Source organism: Carassius auratus, chromosome 24, assembly GCF_003368295.1.
Source record: "Carassius auratus strain Wakin chromosome 24, ASM336829v1, whole genome shotgun sequence".
NCBI classification, from domain to species: domain Eukaryota; kingdom Metazoa; phylum Chordata; class Actinopteri; order Cypriniformes; family Cyprinidae; genus Carassius; species Carassius auratus.
Window position 1 is genome coordinate 1779943 of NC_039266.1, and position 19143 is coordinate 1799085.

The following is a 19143-nucleotide window of genomic DNA, read 5'->3' on the forward strand; positions in this document are numbered from 1 at the left end:
CCCACTTAATCTTATTAAATGTGTCTAAGTTCATGTTGTTTCATCGTCTATCTGCTGGTGTTTTTTCACGGTCCGTTGAGTTAAGTTTTTCAGTTTTTTATTTAAATGTGAGTTAAAGCACTGATCAAAAGAAAGACCTGAAACAAAAATAACAAAATAGAACACAAAGATTAAAGTTACTATTGTATTTTATTTATTGACTGAATTGTAATAGCATCATAACTGAATGATAAAGCAGACACATATGTTCTTGTATGAAGCACACAAAGCAGAGCAGATGCAGATGCGAGCGACTGAAGCTGGATGTGGAGAATGAAGGAGTCGCTCATGTGCTGTTAGTCTCCATGTGAGACATGAGTGAGAAGAGCAGCAGATCTACTCTGAACACTGCTGTCTCGTCACGTGTCCAGTGAGCGCAGGCTGACCGCTCCGTGTGGCCTCACAGCTCACTGAGACGCTCTCCATCCACTCCTGCTCAGAGAGAGTCAGGCTGCTGCTCCAGCTGTACAGACCGTCCTTCTCCAGGAGCCCAGCGCTGCTCTCCTGAGACCTGCTGCTCCCGTCCACCTTCCAGCTCAGGCTCCAGTCTGACGGGAAGCCCTTGCTGGCCACACACACCAGTGTCGCTGTCTTCTTTGAGGAGATCTCTGCACTGGAGGGCGGCAGGACGCTCACTTTAGGACGAGTGACGCCTGACAAACACACAACACTCACCTCAGTCAACAACAAAGCTTTTCTCTACTTTCAGATTCATATAAAATATATATGAACAATTAATACAATGATAATTTTATTAGTCATTTTAGATACATTAAACTGCCAGTCACCTGAATAAATTTTTACAAAGCCTGTGATCAATAAAGCAATGAAAGTTTGGTGAAATATATTGATTTAAAGACACATTCCTTCACAGAGACACGACTTCAATGACGGTCCCTTTGATTGAAATCATTAAAGATCAGATGTGGAGAAAACAGAATAGAAAATCGTTAATTGGGTACAAAATGTTAAGTTTTGGTACTTAATTTAACAAATATTACAAATACAATAAAGCAAAAATAATTTCCAGATTGAAAATATCTGCAGGCTTTACTTGAAAATCAACACACTAATCTGAAAATATAAGTTTAATTACTGTCATAAATTTTCAAGTTAAATGAAAATTGTGTCATAATGATAGACTAATGTAAATTTTATTTCAGTGCACCTTTTTAACATTTAGAATTTAATTATCAGAGAAGAAAAAAGAGCTGAATCTCTGAAAAGTCATCAAATTAAGTTGAAATAACAGAAATGATTATAGTTCAATGGATGAAAACAAAAATGCCATGACAATCAAAACCATCTTTACAATGTTAAACATTGTGTGAACTAAAAATACAAATATATATAAATATAAAAATACAAAAGCATGCATCATTTCTATAGTGTAACAAAGTGTTTCTGCGTCAGTTGTTGTATTAATAATGAAATGATGATTGACTTACTGCCAACATCCAGTTTGGTGCCGCTGCCGAAAGTCCACCACAGTGATACAAACTAATAGAGCAGCTGAACAAAAACCTCCTGAACGCTTCACTAACTGAACAAACACACATCAACTGAGTCTCCAACAAACACACACTCACAGCACACATCACCTGCATTTACTTCATCTGTCTTATTACTAAAACATCAACCTCAATTATTGAAAGAAATTCACTTTTATATCAAGTGTGACGTGACTCACAATCAAACTCAGTTGATTCAGTGATTGACAGAGACACGTGTGATGATCCTCATGTCTGTAAAAACCTGCACAACATCCACGGATTTGACATCAAATTAATGAATTAACATTAATCATGTTTCTATCAAACTACAGTCAAAAATATTCTCAAAGTCTCACAGGAGAGAGTCAGGATCAAATACTAAAGTTGGTCTTGTAGATTTATTCAGAAGTGATATATTTATAACAGCTTGGCTATTAGATTATATAATATTATGAAACATTAATAGTAATTGTATTTAGTGTCTGTTATTGAGCGACTGTCTCCAGGTAAATGATGTGAGTGTGTTTGCATATTGATCAGATGCTTCAGTGCTCTGAGAGTGTTTATAGTGCTGTGAGTTTAACACTTCATCACTGACACACACAACAATCTTCATCAACATGACCTTCATCATCATCTTCATCTGGACTCTCACAGCGTTTGCTCAAGGTTTGTGGAGCACAAGTTTGATATCAATTCATTTCTTCAAGTATATTGTCAAAGTTTTGAGTTGATTTTCTTCTTGTTGTGTGTTTCAGAGTGTAGAGGACAGATCAGCGTCACTCAGAGTCCCTCAACGACAGCAGCTCAACCAGGAGAAACAGTGAAGATCAACTGTAGAACCAGCAAAGATGTGCATTACAGTAGTGGTTATCATCATTTAGCCTGGTACTTACAGAAACCTGGAGAAGCTCCTAAACTCCTGATTTATGCTGCAAACCTCCTCCAGTCAGGAACTCCATCTAGATTCAGTGGCAGTGGATCTAACAGTGATTTCACTCTGACCATCAGTGGAGTCCAGACTGAAGATGCTGGACATTATTACTGTCTGAGTTTATACTGGCCAGCCAGCATTGCGTGGTTCACACAGTGATTGTGAGTGTTACAAAAACCTGTGTCAGTCAGAGTCACAGTGACTGAACTGATGCTGCAGCTGATCAAACACTATCACTCAGTCAACAAACAAGATTTTCATGGATATTAAATTAAACAAAATTTACATTAATCTTATTAAATTGATCCTACACTAAAGATGTATATCTGTGAGGTTCATTATTTGGCTGCATGTTCTTTTATCATGAATCTGCAGGTGTTTTCATGCTCCATTGAGTGAAGTTGGTAACACTTTAGACTACTGTTTCTTACTTACTGCATAACTACTATTAATTGTCTACTAGTTAAGGTTCAAGAAATATAACTATCAAAATAATTACTACTGAACAGTTATACACAAATAGTCACAAATCAAGTACTTGATTAAAAGTACAGATACCCCAATAAAATATTATAAAAATTATTCATTTTCAAAATTCCTTGAGTTAATGGGCAAGTACCAATTACTACTACAGTAACATCTTTATTACAGTCCACTCATTCGCCTGTAATGGAAATGAAATATGCATTTTGTTTGCTTCTAAATGTTTAACTTTTGATTTTAAAATGTTTTAAATGTGGGCAGTAAACATGTTCAAATGGAATAAAATATGCTGTATTAAGAAATGTTCTCGTCTGAAATAAAGATTGTAAACCAGTTGTGTTGTGTATTTTACAAAGTTTATGATTATGATTCACTTTAGAATACTGTTTCAGGTGCGAAATAAGTCCTGCAGAATTATTTGATAATTCTTTATTAATTACTAATGGGTTACCTGTATTTTCACTTTCCCTCAATCCTTGCCTTACAGGCAAAATTAATGGTAATGTGGTATATGCAAAGTAAGCACACATACAGTACTGTATATAAAATATAAAAACTAAGTCATCGAAAGGCACTGGAGTGGTTTGGGTATTAAAAGAGCCTCTCAGAGTGGCAGTCTCTCTCAGAAGTCAAGATGGGCAGAGGATCACCAATTCCCCAATGCTGCAGCAAAAAATAGTGGAGCAATATCAGAAAGAAGTTTCTCAGAGAAAAATTGTAAAGAGTTTGAAGTTATCATCATCTACAGTGTATAATATCATCCAAAGATTCAGAGAATCTGAAACAATCTCTGTGCGTAAGGGTCAAAGCAGGAAAACCATACTGGATGCCTGTGATCTTCGGGCCCTTAGACCAGCCTTTCTCAAACTTTTTTCAGTCAGGGCACCTTTCAAAAGTGCATAAAATCTCAAGGCACCCCAGTGTAAAATATAATTTAAAAACACTGCATAACCCAAATGTACATGCAAATGTCCTGTTTATTTAGAGAGCATAATATGAACTGTAAATAACAATAATAATAAAAACTTTATAGCAACTTTATAGCACCTTTAAAAACACAGGTTTGCAAAGTAATTCACAAAATAATTAATCAGAGACACAAATGCCATAAAACCGTAAGAGGTGGACCGCCCAATACAAGAACCCAACAACATAAGTTTAAAATATTCTGGCTGACCCCCCAGCGTGAGTTTTTCAAAGCGACCGTTATTAATGTGTCACTTTATGGTTTCCATGGTAACGCGTCATTGCTTGTCACGTGTCACACCGCAGCAACAACAGAGCTGAATGAATGATGATCTGCTTTTATGTCATTTTTTCTTTTTTATTCAAAATATTCACAAATTTAATATATATGGCATGAAATATCTGATATTCCGATTGTCAAATATATGCAAGTGAAAGTGTTTTGTCGTTTAAACACCTTTATAACGATCGCGTTAGTTGAGCTGTATGCACGATGGGCGTTGTGTTGAGGCCATGAAATTTAAAATCATTTTCCATTAAAATTATACATTTTCTCAGTTTAAAAATTTGAAATGTCATCTATGTTGTATTCTGAATAAAATATTGAAATTTGACACTTGCACATCATTTTATTCTGTTTTTATTCACAATTTGTACAGTGTCCCAAATTTTTGGAATTGGGTTTGTATAATGGAGCAGTGTAAATGAACAGGCTTCAATATAGCAAAATTCTGTTCTGTCGGCACGGTGGTCATACCAATGATGGTTGGTTATACAGAAGCAAGACTGCTCAAGGGGCTCCTCCTTTTAGTCCGGACCATCAGTCAGGTGGTTGCTAAGAACATAGAACCATAAAAACATTATAGGTCCAGCATAGGAGACTGTTATGCGAGAGGTTTCCACCTAACCTCGATCAGGTGGAGAGCTGGTGGTTACAGGGGAATTAGGAAGGGGAGGATAAAAGCAGAAGTTAACCCACTGAAGTAGATTAACGCATATATGCGTTATGAGGCTATTTTCTCCTGAAAAACCTCTGGACTCCAGAGGTTTACAAATCCCCAAAGGGAATGAGTAGATACCTCGGTATCACTACAATTCAGAAGAGAACGCTGCCTCGTCTAAATCACACCCCTTAGGTTCTGCTTATCTCCTCGTGACCCACGATTCCTCTAACCCCTGCCCGCAGGTGGGGGAGTAGTGCGAGTTGCGACACTAACCTTCTGTGCCCATCTTTGATCCTCAGATCGAGACAGGCCAGCACCCCTATGTTGTTCGGGCTCAGACCTGGACCTTCGTGGGACGAAGGATCTGAAAGCAGCAGAGCGCGCCTCCGTCTCCCTGAACTTCTCGAATCGCTGTCTCAACGGAAATACAGAAAAGCTCAGAAGGCGAAACCTGAGCATCGAGCAGAAAGCATTTTCTTTCCTCCTGATGTCTGCCAGGTTCATCCACAAATGTCTCTCCGCTGCCACCATGTCTGCTATAGTCCTGCCCATGGCGGAGGCGGCCTGCTTGGTAGCACGGAGAGAGATCCGTGGTGCGGCGCAGCTCAGCTACCTGATCAGAAAAAGGTCCCTGCCTCTATCCAGGTCTCTTAGCAGATCAGTCTGATATGCTTGAAGCACCAGCATTGTGCTGTAATAAAGCCACAGCCTGACCTGCTACTGCGTATGCCTTGACATTTAAGTGAGATGATTTTGTGAAGGGGCTTAGATGGCCAGGAGAGAGATTAAGAGAGGATGTTTCCCCTGCAGAAAGAAAAAAAAAAATCCACAGATAAAAATGTCTAAAGTATCTATACAAATTTTAGATCTTTCTACAGGGGGCATTGCCTCCTAGCCGTTTTCGCGCATCACCTCAATGTCGGCAGATTACTTTCATGCCGAAACCAATGGATGCGAGAAGAAAACGGCATCTTTCATTTCTTTTTAATCTCTGTATGGAGATCATGCAGAAATGAAAGGCTCACCTGAGCTGGAGGGCTATGGTCAAAAGGTAATTTTCGCTCAATAAACTCCAACAGCTCTACATACGCAGGGCAGGAGAATTGAGAAGGCTCAGCCTCAGCTTCTTCACCATCCTCAAATATCTCCTGCTTTTCCTGGGTAAAAACCCAGCAGAGCACTAACCTCAGTATCAGAAAGTGTTAAAGATATAACATCATCCTCCCGAGGCTCTCTCTCTTCCGCCGCCTTTTTTTTTCTTTTCTTTTTCTTTTTTACAAGCGTGAAAGGGAAAGTCCTTCTTTAAAACATTCAGACAGATTCACCTGTATTCTCACCAGCTCATTCTTTTCCGTGTCTCAGCATGGACCTGTTTCTCAACCGCGGGAAGCAGATGGCTGCCTTTTTTCCCTTTTCTTTCAGAAGAGAGACAAACGAGAGTGGAGCTTTTTCCATTGAAAAAATGCTCACAATGCACGCAGATTGCCTCCTCAAAGACATTGCGTGCGTGCTCTTCACCCAAATAAATGACTCAAAGATCGCGTGTCTCATCGCGTGTCAAATAAAGCTGACACGGATGCACACATCGTCTAAACGCTTGCTAGTTTTCGCCATGATAAACGGAGAAAGATCCCTCTTACCAGTTCTTTCAGATGCACGCTTCAAACAAAACAGTCAGTGAAGATGAAGAAGATAATGACGTGCTCTCCTGGTGCTTATTTATAGTTGCGCCGGTAGTGACGTTGGAGGCTGCCGCCGGCCAACAAGTTGGTGTTTTTTCAATGTATGCTTCAGACACTAGGTGTTTCTCAATGTCAAGGAAGGATCCTCGGAAGCCAGTATTTCGAGGATGCTACGTCATCGACATCCATCGAAGGACTGTTCCAATGTCGAGGATCCTCGGAATTTCAACCAAGGACAGAGTTCTTCGTTCAAAAAATATGCCATACACAGAAAAGGATGCATATGTGTATCCTTCGCGCTCTTCGCGCTCTCAAATCACCCACAATCCTATGCGCGAAAACGGAGCGTTAACTGTTTTTATTTACATTACCAAACATTTGTTATAACTGTAGTAAATATAAGTAAAGTTTAACGTTTAAATGCCAGTACAAATTAATACCATATTCATATTGTAAATTATAAAAATACAAATGGTTAACTGAACCGGACCTGTCATTTTACAATTGTTAACTTGGGTGCGTCATCAGCATTTCTTTTATAAATAACTAGTTAAGTTGTCCAAAGTAATTTAATGATACCATTCACAGCGTTATTCAAACAGACCTTTTCACTGAAGTAATGACGCAATTATGTGCACTTGCTAGCCTGTTCCATTTACGTGTTCTACGAATGCTAAAGAGGAGTCTCGCCTAGCCTCTGAAGTAAGTGACTTGGAAGGATCAGTCCTGCCAAGGAAGTATCCTTGACATTGAGAAACGCCAACTGGTCGTGGCGAGGTGTTCCCCAAAGCAACCGCTAGAGGACGCAGTCCTCGGAAGGGAACCGTAATTTAGCACATTTTTACTTTCGTTTCGTTAATCTGTCAATATGATTTAAATGAAATATATTTAGTGCATATGCCTATATTTCTTTTTATGTAAGCTTATAGTCTTTTCTGTTTTCTCTATTCACAGAAGCGCTGCAGGTGTGTGATCTGTTGAATTCATCTCACACTTTCCTCAAATAAAGTCTAAGGGTGATGTATTGCCATTGTGACTTACCCATGATGAGTTCACAGCTGAGCGGACATTTCACTCATTGGCTTCAGCGTCACATTTGACAAATTTTTGATTCTGTTTTCGATCCGAATTTTGTTATCATTCCTTGAACCGGTTCAGAGCCCTGTCAGGAGTCTTTCTTAATGGGGTTTGAAATGGTTGTAATTTTTAAGTTCACACTTATTGATAAATCATGTTTTGTGCATGAAAATGTTCACACATGTGAGTCAGTCAGTAAGAGTGTGTCTCAATCAGCTCCTTAGTTCACTAGTCAGTGCATTACTCAGGGATCACATATCACTCATGCTCAAAACATTCCCACAATGCACCATAAAAGCGAGAAGGGTATTCCTGCACAACCGGAGGCTGCAGTTACAGGACCACAATTCTGTGACCGCAGTGTTAGGACCCTAGTATTTTTGTGACAGCGCCACCTATTGTACTGGATCAACACTAATTAAAGATGGACGACGTGGACAGCAGTCAGACGGTGAGTACCGATATTTAATTAAGTTTTATTTTATAACGTTTAAACGGTGCAAAGTTTACATAGTGAGAACTGCTAACTATGAATTAATAATTAATTCCCACCAAATTAAGAATTTGTGAGCTAGTTTTATTAATTACTACGACGTTAATTCGTGGCTATGATTTCATAAATCCTAATTGTGTTTTAATGACGAAGTATTATAAGTGAATCTAGCCTGCACATTAATTAAACTTATCAGATGACAAGAGCATGGTTGATGTAAGGTTTGTAAGATTTACCTGCAGCTTAATGTATTAGAGTGAATACTGGCTTAATAGTCGTTGTTTTACCATATTTATGTATAAAATATATTTCATAATTAAACTGCACTGACTGCCTAGTTGCAGTATGTGTTAGCCTGTTGTTTTGGCATTATTTTGCAATGATAAATTAGGCATTTGGCAATTTTAATAGTTTGTTACAATTTGGCCTAATCTACAGGTCTACTCCACATACAGTTATACATTGCTATCATGTGTTAGTTTCTGTCATGTTTTGCATGGCCAATATGAAGTGATTTTATGTATTCAATTAGGCTCATTGTAGGACAGATGATTAAAAAAGGCATTAGGCATATTTTCATGATCTCAAAATATTCTAACAAGTACACTCTCACTTTTCCAAGATACATATAACAATCAAAAAGGGAGATCCCTGCCCGAATTGAAGAGATGCACCACATGCTGCAAGGACTTTCACTTTACATATATATATATATATATATATATATATATATATATATATATATATATATATATATGAATATGTTAAACAAATGTTTCTTATTTACAGTGTTGTGGGTAACGCGTTACAAAGTAACGTACAAAGTACAAAGTAAGGAAGTGAATCAATATACTGTATAATTCAAGAGACTTTTTTCAAGACTTTTAAGGTTCTTCATTTTTTACAATTATTTTAACATTGATATACATCAATTTAAAATAATTGATATTTCATTTATATTTTGTGTAAATTCATGTTTAAATTTAAAATTGTGACTCAAAGCACACTTAGTAATTTAACTCTGCTGCATTTTGAATCAAAAATCACATTTAAAAACATGCTACTGAGATTAATATATTGATGCTATATACAAAGTAACGTGACTGCAAACTAAACCAACTGGAAACTAGAACTGCTTTCCTGAAACTGCAGCCATCGCTATATTGGCCAGTACGGTAGGTGGCGCTGTCAGGAAAAACTAGGGTCCTAGAACTGCGGCCCAGATCTGCGGTCCTGAATCTGCAGCCTCCGGTTGTGCAGGAACATACTATTGATAAAAGCCAGTGAGCATCGCTGCTGTCTATATCCTCAAACCAACTGAGCTGAAATACATGTGTTTAATTCATATACAAAAACAGATTTATAAAACGGTTTAATGTTAATACAGTAATTCATCCATAATCATAGTCAAATCCTGTAATAAACAGAGAGATGATAAAACACCAGACAAAATTATTCTACAAAATGATTAAAAAGATAAATTATAAAAAATGATACAAATATTAAATAGTGTGATGAGCAGATACATTGATGGACAGAATGAGATGAACGAGGAATCTTCATTTAGAAGCTCATTTAAATACAGCATCAGTTCATTTGCATATTGATCAGATGCTTCAGTGCTCTGAGAGTGTTTATAGTGCTGTGAGTTTAACACTTCATCACTGACACACACAACAATCTTCATCAACATGACCTTCATCATCATCTTCATCTGGACTCTCACAGCGTTTGCTCAAGGTTTGTGGAGCACAAGTTTGATATCAATTCATTTCTTCAAGTATATTGTCAAAGTTTTGAGTTGATTTTCTTCTTGTTGTGTGTTTCAGAGTGTAGAGGACAGATCAGCGTCACTCAGAGTCCCTCAACGACAGCAGCTCAACCAGGAGAAACAGTCAAGATCAGCTGTAGAACCAGCAGAGATGTGTACAGATGGAGTGGATCTGATCTTTTAGCCTGGTACTTACATAAACCTGGAGAAGCTCCTAAACTCCTGATTTATTATACAAACCGTCTCCAGTCAGGAACTCCATCTAGATTCAGTGGCAGTGGATCTAACAGTGATTTCACTCTGACCATCAGTGGAGTCCAGACTGAAGATGCTGGACATTATTACTGTCAGAGTTATCACAGTGGTAATGTGTTCACACAGTGATTGTGAGTGGTACAAAAACCTGTGTCAGTCAGAGTCACAGTGACTGAACTGATGCTGCAGCTGATCAAACACTATCACTCACTACTGACACACAGAGACCAAACACAGAACTACACATGAGCTCACAACTGAGTTAGGACTCACATCAGCTCTATTAGACTCAGTCTGTCCTGTGACAGACGGGTTTGACTCAACTATGCTCTGATTTTTTGATAAATTGATATCATATCAATCCAAAAACACACAAATGTTTCTTTGTTACAGTTTGTTAGTTTTTGTGGTTTTTTTATGTGTACTTACAATCATACTGATAAACTGCTTTATGAAACTACGACTCAAACTTCATAACTGTCTCATCAGTGCATGAGCAGAAGTGAAAGTGTCTCAGTTCAGAGCGTTGAACCGATCAAACAGTGAAACTGTGAGTTTGAGCTGAAATCAGATTTGCATTGACAGCTTTAGTGATTCTGATGGTCTCAGAATAGAGCAGCTCCGTCTCCAGAGACCATGTTCAAACCCCAAGAGCTTCAGTTCACATTTACTGCTAAACACAGCTGTTCTCAACTATTACAATCCATCAACAGCAGCTGAAACTTTAGTGAAGGAAGGACACACTGATCAATGATGCAGTCGAACACAAATGGAAGGCGTTCAGAAGCTTTATTGAATGAACAGCAATGGCAGCACATTGAAAGACTGCTTGAGTATTGAGCTGTAAATCAGGAGACTGCTGTGAATCCTGCTGCTCTTCACTGGAGAAACATCAGCACTCGGAGCTCTTGAGGAACGAGGTCTCGTGATCAGCTCCGTCATGTGTTACTCTGCAGACGAAGCGCTCGCCGGCTTCCCAGCGTGCTTTGCTGAGGCTCAGGACGCTGCTGCGGCTGTAGCGTCCGTCCCGCTCGCTCTCTGCGCTGGTCTGAACCCCCTCGGTGACCTCTGACCCGTCCAGCGTCCAGCTCACCTGCGCCCCCTGTGGAGAGTAAGAGCTGAGCAGACAGAGCAGTGCGGCTGAGTCTCCAGAGATCTGCAGAGAAGAGGGAGGCAGCAGAGACACGGAGGGCTTCACTGCGGGACCAGCTGCAACACACACACACACACACACACACACACACACACACACACACACATGCACACACACACACACACACACACACACACACACACACACACACGCACACACACACACACACACACACACACACACACACACACAAACACACAAACACACAAACACACAAACACACAACAAAAGCAGAAATGAAAAACTGATTAGTGGAGTTTAATTTTATAAGATGCATATGAAACAATCTTCAGAATTTTGAAAAAACATTATTCAAGAAAATGTATGTTTATATTATGATGTCGCTATATGACTCAGAAAAAAACAAATCATCATTTCATTATTAATGGTACTTTTGAAATATTCACGCTATTCAGACTCACAATCATGAATATCAGCAAACTTGAGAGTTTAAATAGTTTAAATGATTAATTTTCTAAATGCTCTTCAAGTTCCTTGTTGTCTGATGACAAACACTTTATTGTTAAATGTGCCAAGATTTTAGACAAACTCATATCAAGAAATAATTAAATAGATTTTAAAGTACTGCTATCAATACGTGTAAATGCATGTAATTAATCATATAAGTAAAAAATTACATTTAAAAAGAATTTTAAATTATAAAATATAAGTTATGAAATAAATGCAAAAAATACACTAATAAGATTTATTTCAGAAATAGTAAGTTATAGAACATGTAAACTTTTAACATTTAATCTCAATCTAATAAAAAAAACACTGCCCATATGAAAAATAATTAGTATATTGTGATTTTGTCAAAAGGTATGGAAAACAAATTTAAATAATTGCAATATTATTTGTATTTTAAAAATATTATTATTATAAGACACTAACAATTAATAGTAATTTTCAGTGTAATTGTAAATGTATGTTATGATGTTGTTGTTTTTAAATGATCAGCAGCAGACGCAAACTTGATTCTGAACATGTTCATTAACTACATTTCTCTTTGTCTGGTGACGACGTCTACACAATTACATTTAGTATTATCAGACTTTTACATGCATCTAAAAACATCCTAACTGTTAAATTTACCATTAATTGTAGTCAAAATTATATATATCAAGAATTAACTGACTATATATCATGTCATCTAAAGATACAATATTTTTGTACTGATAATGAGTTAAATTATTCATGTAAAATGATAAATGAGATTTAAAAACAATACAAAATATACAACTTAAGTAAATGATGAAATAAATTGAATATTGCAATTTTTAAAGAAACTATACAAAAACATATTTTTTGTAATAAAGGAATAAAAAAAAAGTTTTTGCAGAAATAATCTAAAAATGAATTAAAATGAATGAATCAAATATCATATATTTTAATGACAGAATTGAAGAGACTTACCGATGGTCAGTTTAGTTCCTCCACCAAAAGTGTACCACAGTGCTTCATTCTAGTGAAAGCGTCGTACAAAAACCTCCGTCACACTCAAATAAACACAAACTCCAGCAGAGAAAGAGAGAAGAGACTCAGATATCAGACTCAACACTAGCTCTTCTCGTCATTTCTGAACGTCTCTTGATGCATGAAAACTTGTAATTAATTTTAAACATATATAAAAAAAATGCATTTATCACATTTTCATTAGATATAAAACATGTTGAGTTTCTAAATGATCATGCAGTTTTGTGTTGTTGACCTGTGACCTCTGGAATGACCTTTGCCCTCAGTGACAAACTAGTTTCTTCTTATCATTTGAACCATCATAAAGTTTGTAGCTTCAGATGTGAATAAGTGTTTTTGACTCATAACATGAAAATATCCTAAACACTGTTATGTATTGTGTGCATCATCAGCTGTATCTCGTACAGATTTACATTGAGATGATTTGCATCGCAGCACAAGCTTCAGCAGGTTTTATATCTCTGTGAGTCTGAACTCTGAGAATCTGAACCAACAGCAACCATGAGCTTCATCACCATCTTCATCTGGATCTTCACTAGCTGCTGTTTCACAGGTGAGGAGATAGACATGCTCTATTCTTACTGATCATCTGTGCTGGAAATATTGTCCTCCAACTGATATTAAATTATGAATGTTTATTCATTTTTTTAAATGTAGAATCAGTATCTGGAGTGACAGTCACTCAGACGCCTGCAGAGAAACCTGTTCAACCAGGAGACACAGTTACTATGTCCTGTAAAACCAGTCCTGAAGTTTACCAGGGTTGGGGTAATCAGCCTCTTTCCTGGTACTTACAGAAACCTGGAGAAGCTCCTAAACTCCTGATTTATGCTGCAAAGCTCCTCCAGTCAGGAACTCCATCTAGATTCAGCGGCAGTGGATCTAACAGTGATTTCACTCTGACCATCAGTGGAGTCCAGACTGAAGATGCTGGACATTATTACTGTCAGAGTTACCACTGGATCAACAGTGTTAATGTGTTCACACAGTGATTGTGAGTGATACAAAAACCTGTGTCAGTCAGAGTCACAGTGACTGAACTGATGCTGCAGCTGATCAAACACTATCACTCACTACTGACACACAGAGACCAAACACAGAACTACACATGAGCTCACAACTCATGTCCGTCCACTTCATTTCGGTACCTCGAGGGAGAGTAACAGAAATAGAGGAGGAGATGGGGAGGTGGAGGGATGCCAAAAGAATTGATGCTGGGACGCTGCATGAGTGCTGCTTACCCTTGTGACAAACAACTGCACTTAAGTATACTTTTATAAAGTGTACTTATTGCAGAAAAATATATTTTAAAAGAACACATAAGTACATTATATTTGTAATTAATTTAAAATTTATCACAAAGTTTTGAAAATATGTAAGCAGTTGAAAAATACAACACTAATGTTCACCCGAGGTTGTGACGTATGTTTTATTTGCCATTAAAAATCACTTCTTTAAGTGCGTGTGTGTGTACATGTTAAAGTTTAGTCATTCTTTTATTCAGACAACAAATGTGGCTTGACTGTCTAATTCTAGGTGCATCTATTCTATGAGCATCTGATTGCCTTGTATAGTTTACATCATCATTCAGGTGTGAATCTGAGCTTTAATTATGAATGTTTTAGACTGTCCTACTGTTTGGCGACGATGTGCATGGACCGAAAGTCCTTAAAGCTTGCCGTTTGTTCACATATCTCAGATTTTCTTCTTGTTAAATGTGTTTTAAATAACAGTGATTTGAAACAGATGATAAAATGACAGGCTTGTGCTGCAGTTCTAGAGATGTTTTGCCGTCTAACCTCAGGACGCTGATTACAGGATGTTTTTCAGGCCTCAAGCTGGTGCATTTATTCAGCTGCAGCGCCATCTAGTGATCTGCACTTGTAAATGTGATTTAATGTTTAAAGTTATATGTTTTTAATAATATAAATAATAATTATTCATATAATATATTATATATAATAATATACATTAATAAAATACTAAGATATATTTTGTAGAATTATTTTACAATAATATTTTATACACAAAAATGATTGCATTGATGCATAAAGTGCTGTTCATGTTAGAAAGCGAAACAAAAGAACCAAACATTTAAACGTTTAATGAATAATTATTCTAATATTTAAAACATTAAATGAACATAGGCCTAATTTCAACTAATTAAAAATATTTTTCAAACAAATTACATAATTTATGGTGAAATGTCTAAATGTCAACATTTTATTTTAGTGTGTACATTCTGTGTGATTTTGACATTGTAAAACATTTGTTTAATAGAATAAACGTGTAATCTTGTCATGTCAAAGATCAACTATCATTCATTATTTTAATGCTAGTATTTTTATAGAATAGTGTAATTATTGTTCTTATGATTATCTAGGCCTACTGCCGACATGTGTTTTATAATCATACTCAGAATATAATATGCTAATAACTGTAGAACTTAATGAGCTTAGAGAGTAAAGATGAAAGTTTTGACCCCAATGTGATTTGAACACACAACCTTGTGACCTGGAGTCAGATGTGCTACCGTGCCCTGATTCAGGATTTTCGGTGGAAAAGTCTGAAATTGTGATAGCGATTAAAAATGCTCTAAAAACAGATTTTGATGTACAAGTTTCGACAGGGAAACTTTCTCCTTTTCCTTTTCTCTTACTCTGCTTCTCCTCGGGGCAAATAATAACCCCCTGTAGCTCATTTGTGAAAGCGTGCCTGAAGACCAAGAGCATATTGGGGAAGTTCATACTCTGCCTGGAGACACACTTCTCCTCTGCTCCAGACTGTTGTGCTGGCTTTTCATGCAGGGATAAGAGTTGTGTTTAGCAGTGGCTAATTTAGTTTCTTCATGGACTGTTAATGGATGTTGTTCCAGGTTGTGATTGAGCAAAAGCTATTGTGGCTCTTTTGTCTCAAGTGATTTTAAATAATAGTCTGTGTGTTATGAGGGATGCTGTAGGAGGAGAGTGCCTTTTTCTGTTTCTACTGTATTTTGTATAGCAAGGGAGATTTTTCCTTATTTTTGTTACTTCATCTTCTGACCCCTAGACACTGAGGGGAACGTAACAACAGTCTGATAAAAAAGCTCATAATAAATGTTAAACACACAGAAAGTATAAGTATAAGTATAATTGAGTCAAACCCGTCTGTCACAGGACAGATCTGAGTCTAATAGAGCTGATGTGAGTCCTAACTCAGTTGTGAGCTCATGTGTAGTTCTGTGTTTGGTCTCTGTGTGTCAGTAGTGAGTGATAGTGTTTGATCAGCTGCAGCATCAGTTCAGTCACTGTGACTCTGACTGACACAGGTTTTTGTACGACTCACAATCACTGTGTCAGGACATTTCTGCTGTCGAATACATGTCCAGGCTTACAGTAATAATGTCCAGCATCTTCAGTCTGGACTCCACTGATGGTCAGAGTGAAATCACTGTTAGATCCACTGCCACTGAATCTAGATGGAGTTCCTGACTGGAGTCTGCTTGCCCAGTAAATCAGGAGTTTAGGAGCTTCTCCAGGTTTCTGATAATCACTCAGTAACAGACACAAAACACTGTTACTAATTAATTTTTCAATATTAGATCTTCTAATAACCAAGCTGTTATAAATTATATCAGATCATTCACTTCTGATGCCGATGATCCCCTTCAAGTTCCCCCCGGGTGTTCAGACTCACACACTTTATAACACACACTCAACAGTGAAGAAACACACATATGAATTCAATGCACTGCAAGAATGCAAAGCACTGAATTCAATGATGAACTGCCTTTAATTATCAGTTTGCATTATTGAGACACTGTTTTCCAAATGAATGTTGTTCAGTGCTTTGACGCAATGTATTTTGTTTAAAGCACTATATAAATAAAGGTGATTGATTGATTGATTGATTGATTGATATGATCTTGATATTAATGTCCATCATTCTTTTTTTTTTTTAAAGATTATTAAATTAATTTAGTAAAATATATTTTATGGTTTATCTCTAATACTTTCCACTCACAAATTTTTCAATGATGTATTTCAAATGATGTAAGTTTTCATAAATAATTTTATAAATGCAGAATTTCTTTTTTATTATAGATTCATATTCCAAAAAGAATCAGCAGGACACAAAGATTAATAGTTTATTCATCATCTTCTAGTCAAAAGTCTCCATCCGTAAACGGTTAATTCATAAGTTGTGTAAGTTTTATAAAACTATCTCTCAAACTCTAAAACTGTCTCATCAGTGCATGAGCAGAAGTGAAACTGATCCAGTTCAGAGCGTTTAACCGATCAAACAGAGAAACTATGTTTCTGAGCTTTTCATTTTCATGGATATTAAATTAAATATAAAGCATTCAATGAGTTTTCCACTTGCTTCAGTAAATATGTTAATCTAACACTATTTAACACATTAATGTAACACTATTTTTGTGAGGTTCATAATGTTTCATCGTCTATCTGCAGGTGTTTTTTTCATGGTCCACTGAGTTAAGTTTCTAAATGTGTTTTTAAATATGAGTTAAAACCTCGATCCAAAGAAAGACCTGAAACAAAAATGACAAAAATAACAAAGGTATAAGTTATGATAGTATTTTATTTTCATTGAGCACATTTTTATAGAATCATAACTGAATGATAAAGCAGACACGTATGTTCTTGTATGAAGCACACAAAGCAGAGCAGATGCAGATGCGAGCGACTGAAGCTGGATGTGGAGAATGAAGGAGTCGCTCATGTGCTGTTAGTCTCCATGTGAGACATGAGTGAGAAGAGCAGCAGATCTACTCTGAACACTGCTGTCTCGTCACGTGTCCAGTGAGCGCAGGCTGACCGCTCCGTGTGGCCTCACAGCTCACTGAGACGCTCTCCATCCACTCCTGCTCAGAGAGAGTCAGGCTGCTGCTCCAGCTGTACAGACCGTCCTTCTCCAGGAGCCCAGCGCTGCTCTCCTGAGACCTGCTGCTCCCGTCCACCTTCCAGCTCAGGCTCCAGTCTGACGGGAAGCCCTTGCTGGCCACACACACCAGTGTCGCTGTCTTCTTTGAGGAGATCTCTGCACTGGAGGGCGGCAGGACGCTCACTTTAGGACGAGTGACGCCTGACAAACACACAACACTCACCTCAGTCAAGAACAAAGCTTTTCTCTGCTTTCAATAGCTTTTCTATCATTGTAAAATTTTAACAACATTTAACTGCAAGTCACTGGAATGAATTTTTACTGTGATCAACAAAGCAATGAAAGTTTGGTGAAATTCATAATTTTTATTATTGACTTCAGTTTTAGTCACTTTGATTAAATCCCTCAAAGATCAGATGTGAAAAAACTTAATAACTGCAGAATTTCATTACAGTCTTGATTCAAAATTGGGTAAAAAAATAGTTTTAAAATATAGAAAATATAACTTTGTCTGGCGTGTCTACTATAAAAAATATTAACCTTTTAAATATGAACAAAAACACAATTAACCAACCATAATTTCCGGTTTTTAAAATATCTGCAGGCTTTAATTAAAAATCAACACACTAATCTGAAAATTTAAGTTTAATAATGTCTTAAGTGTTCACATAAAATCAGAGTGGTGCCAAAATGACAACCAAATGTAAATTTTATTTCGGTGCACGTTTTTAACCATTTATTATTTAATTAGCAATGAGGAATAGAGCTGAAGTTTTGAAAACTCTAAAATCAAGTTAAGAAATAACAAAAATAACTGTAGTTTACAGGATGAAAACAAATATGCCATGACAATAAAAACAAGGTTGACTGCCAAACATTCAATGACAACTAAAAATAGAATTAAAATATATAAATAATCCTTTCTATAGCGTAACAAAGTGTTTGTCAGTCAGTTGTTGTATTAATAATGAAATGATGATCGACTTACTGCCAACATCCAGTTTGGTGCCGCTGCCGAAAGTCCACCACAGTGATACAAACTAATAGAGCAGCTGAACAAAAACCTCCTGAACGCTTCACTAACTGAACAAACACACATCAACTGAGTCTCCAACAAACACACACTCACAGCACACATCACCTGCATTTACTTCATCTGTCTTATTACTAAAACATCAACCTCAATTATTGAAAGAAATTCACTTTTATATCAAGTGTGACGTGACTCACAATCAAACTCAGTTGATTCAGTGATTGACAGAGACACGTGTGATGATCCTCATGTCTGTAAAAACCTGCACAACATCCACGGATTTGACATCAAATTAATGAATTAACATTAATCATGTTTCTATCAAACTACAGTCAAAAATATTCTCAAAGTCTCTCAGGAGAGAGTCAGGATCATATACTAAAGTTGTACTTAATTTATTAAAGTTTTTAATAGTTTGGCTAATAGAAGATTGAATGATTTTTTTACCAGAGGAATTGTT

The 19143-nt window shown here is 36.9% G+C and overlaps 1 protein-coding gene and 1 gene segment (V, D, J or C); both read right to left on the reverse strand.

Annotated features, from left to right (window-relative positions):
- Positions 1 to 173: 173 nt before the first annotated feature.
- Positions 174 to 17488, reverse strand: LOC113041824 (immunoglobulin kappa light chain-like). Its single transcript, XM_026200414.1, has 4 exons — positions 17423 to 17488; positions 16104 to 16287; positions 1488 to 1523; positions 174 to 692 (listed from the first exon to the last, which is right to left on the reverse strand). Exons 1-4 carry the CDS (start codon positions 17486 to 17488, stop codon positions 376 to 378), a joined length of 603 nt encoding a protein of 200 aa, XP_026056199.1. The 3' UTR covers positions 174 to 375.
- Positions 17433 to 18788, reverse strand: LOC113041825 (Ig lambda chain C region-like). The segment is given in 3 exon segments: positions 17433 to 17851; positions 18639 to 18690; positions 18780 to 18788. Coding segments are annotated over 3 exon segments (378 nt in total).
- Positions 18789 to 19143: the final 355 nt, after the last annotated feature.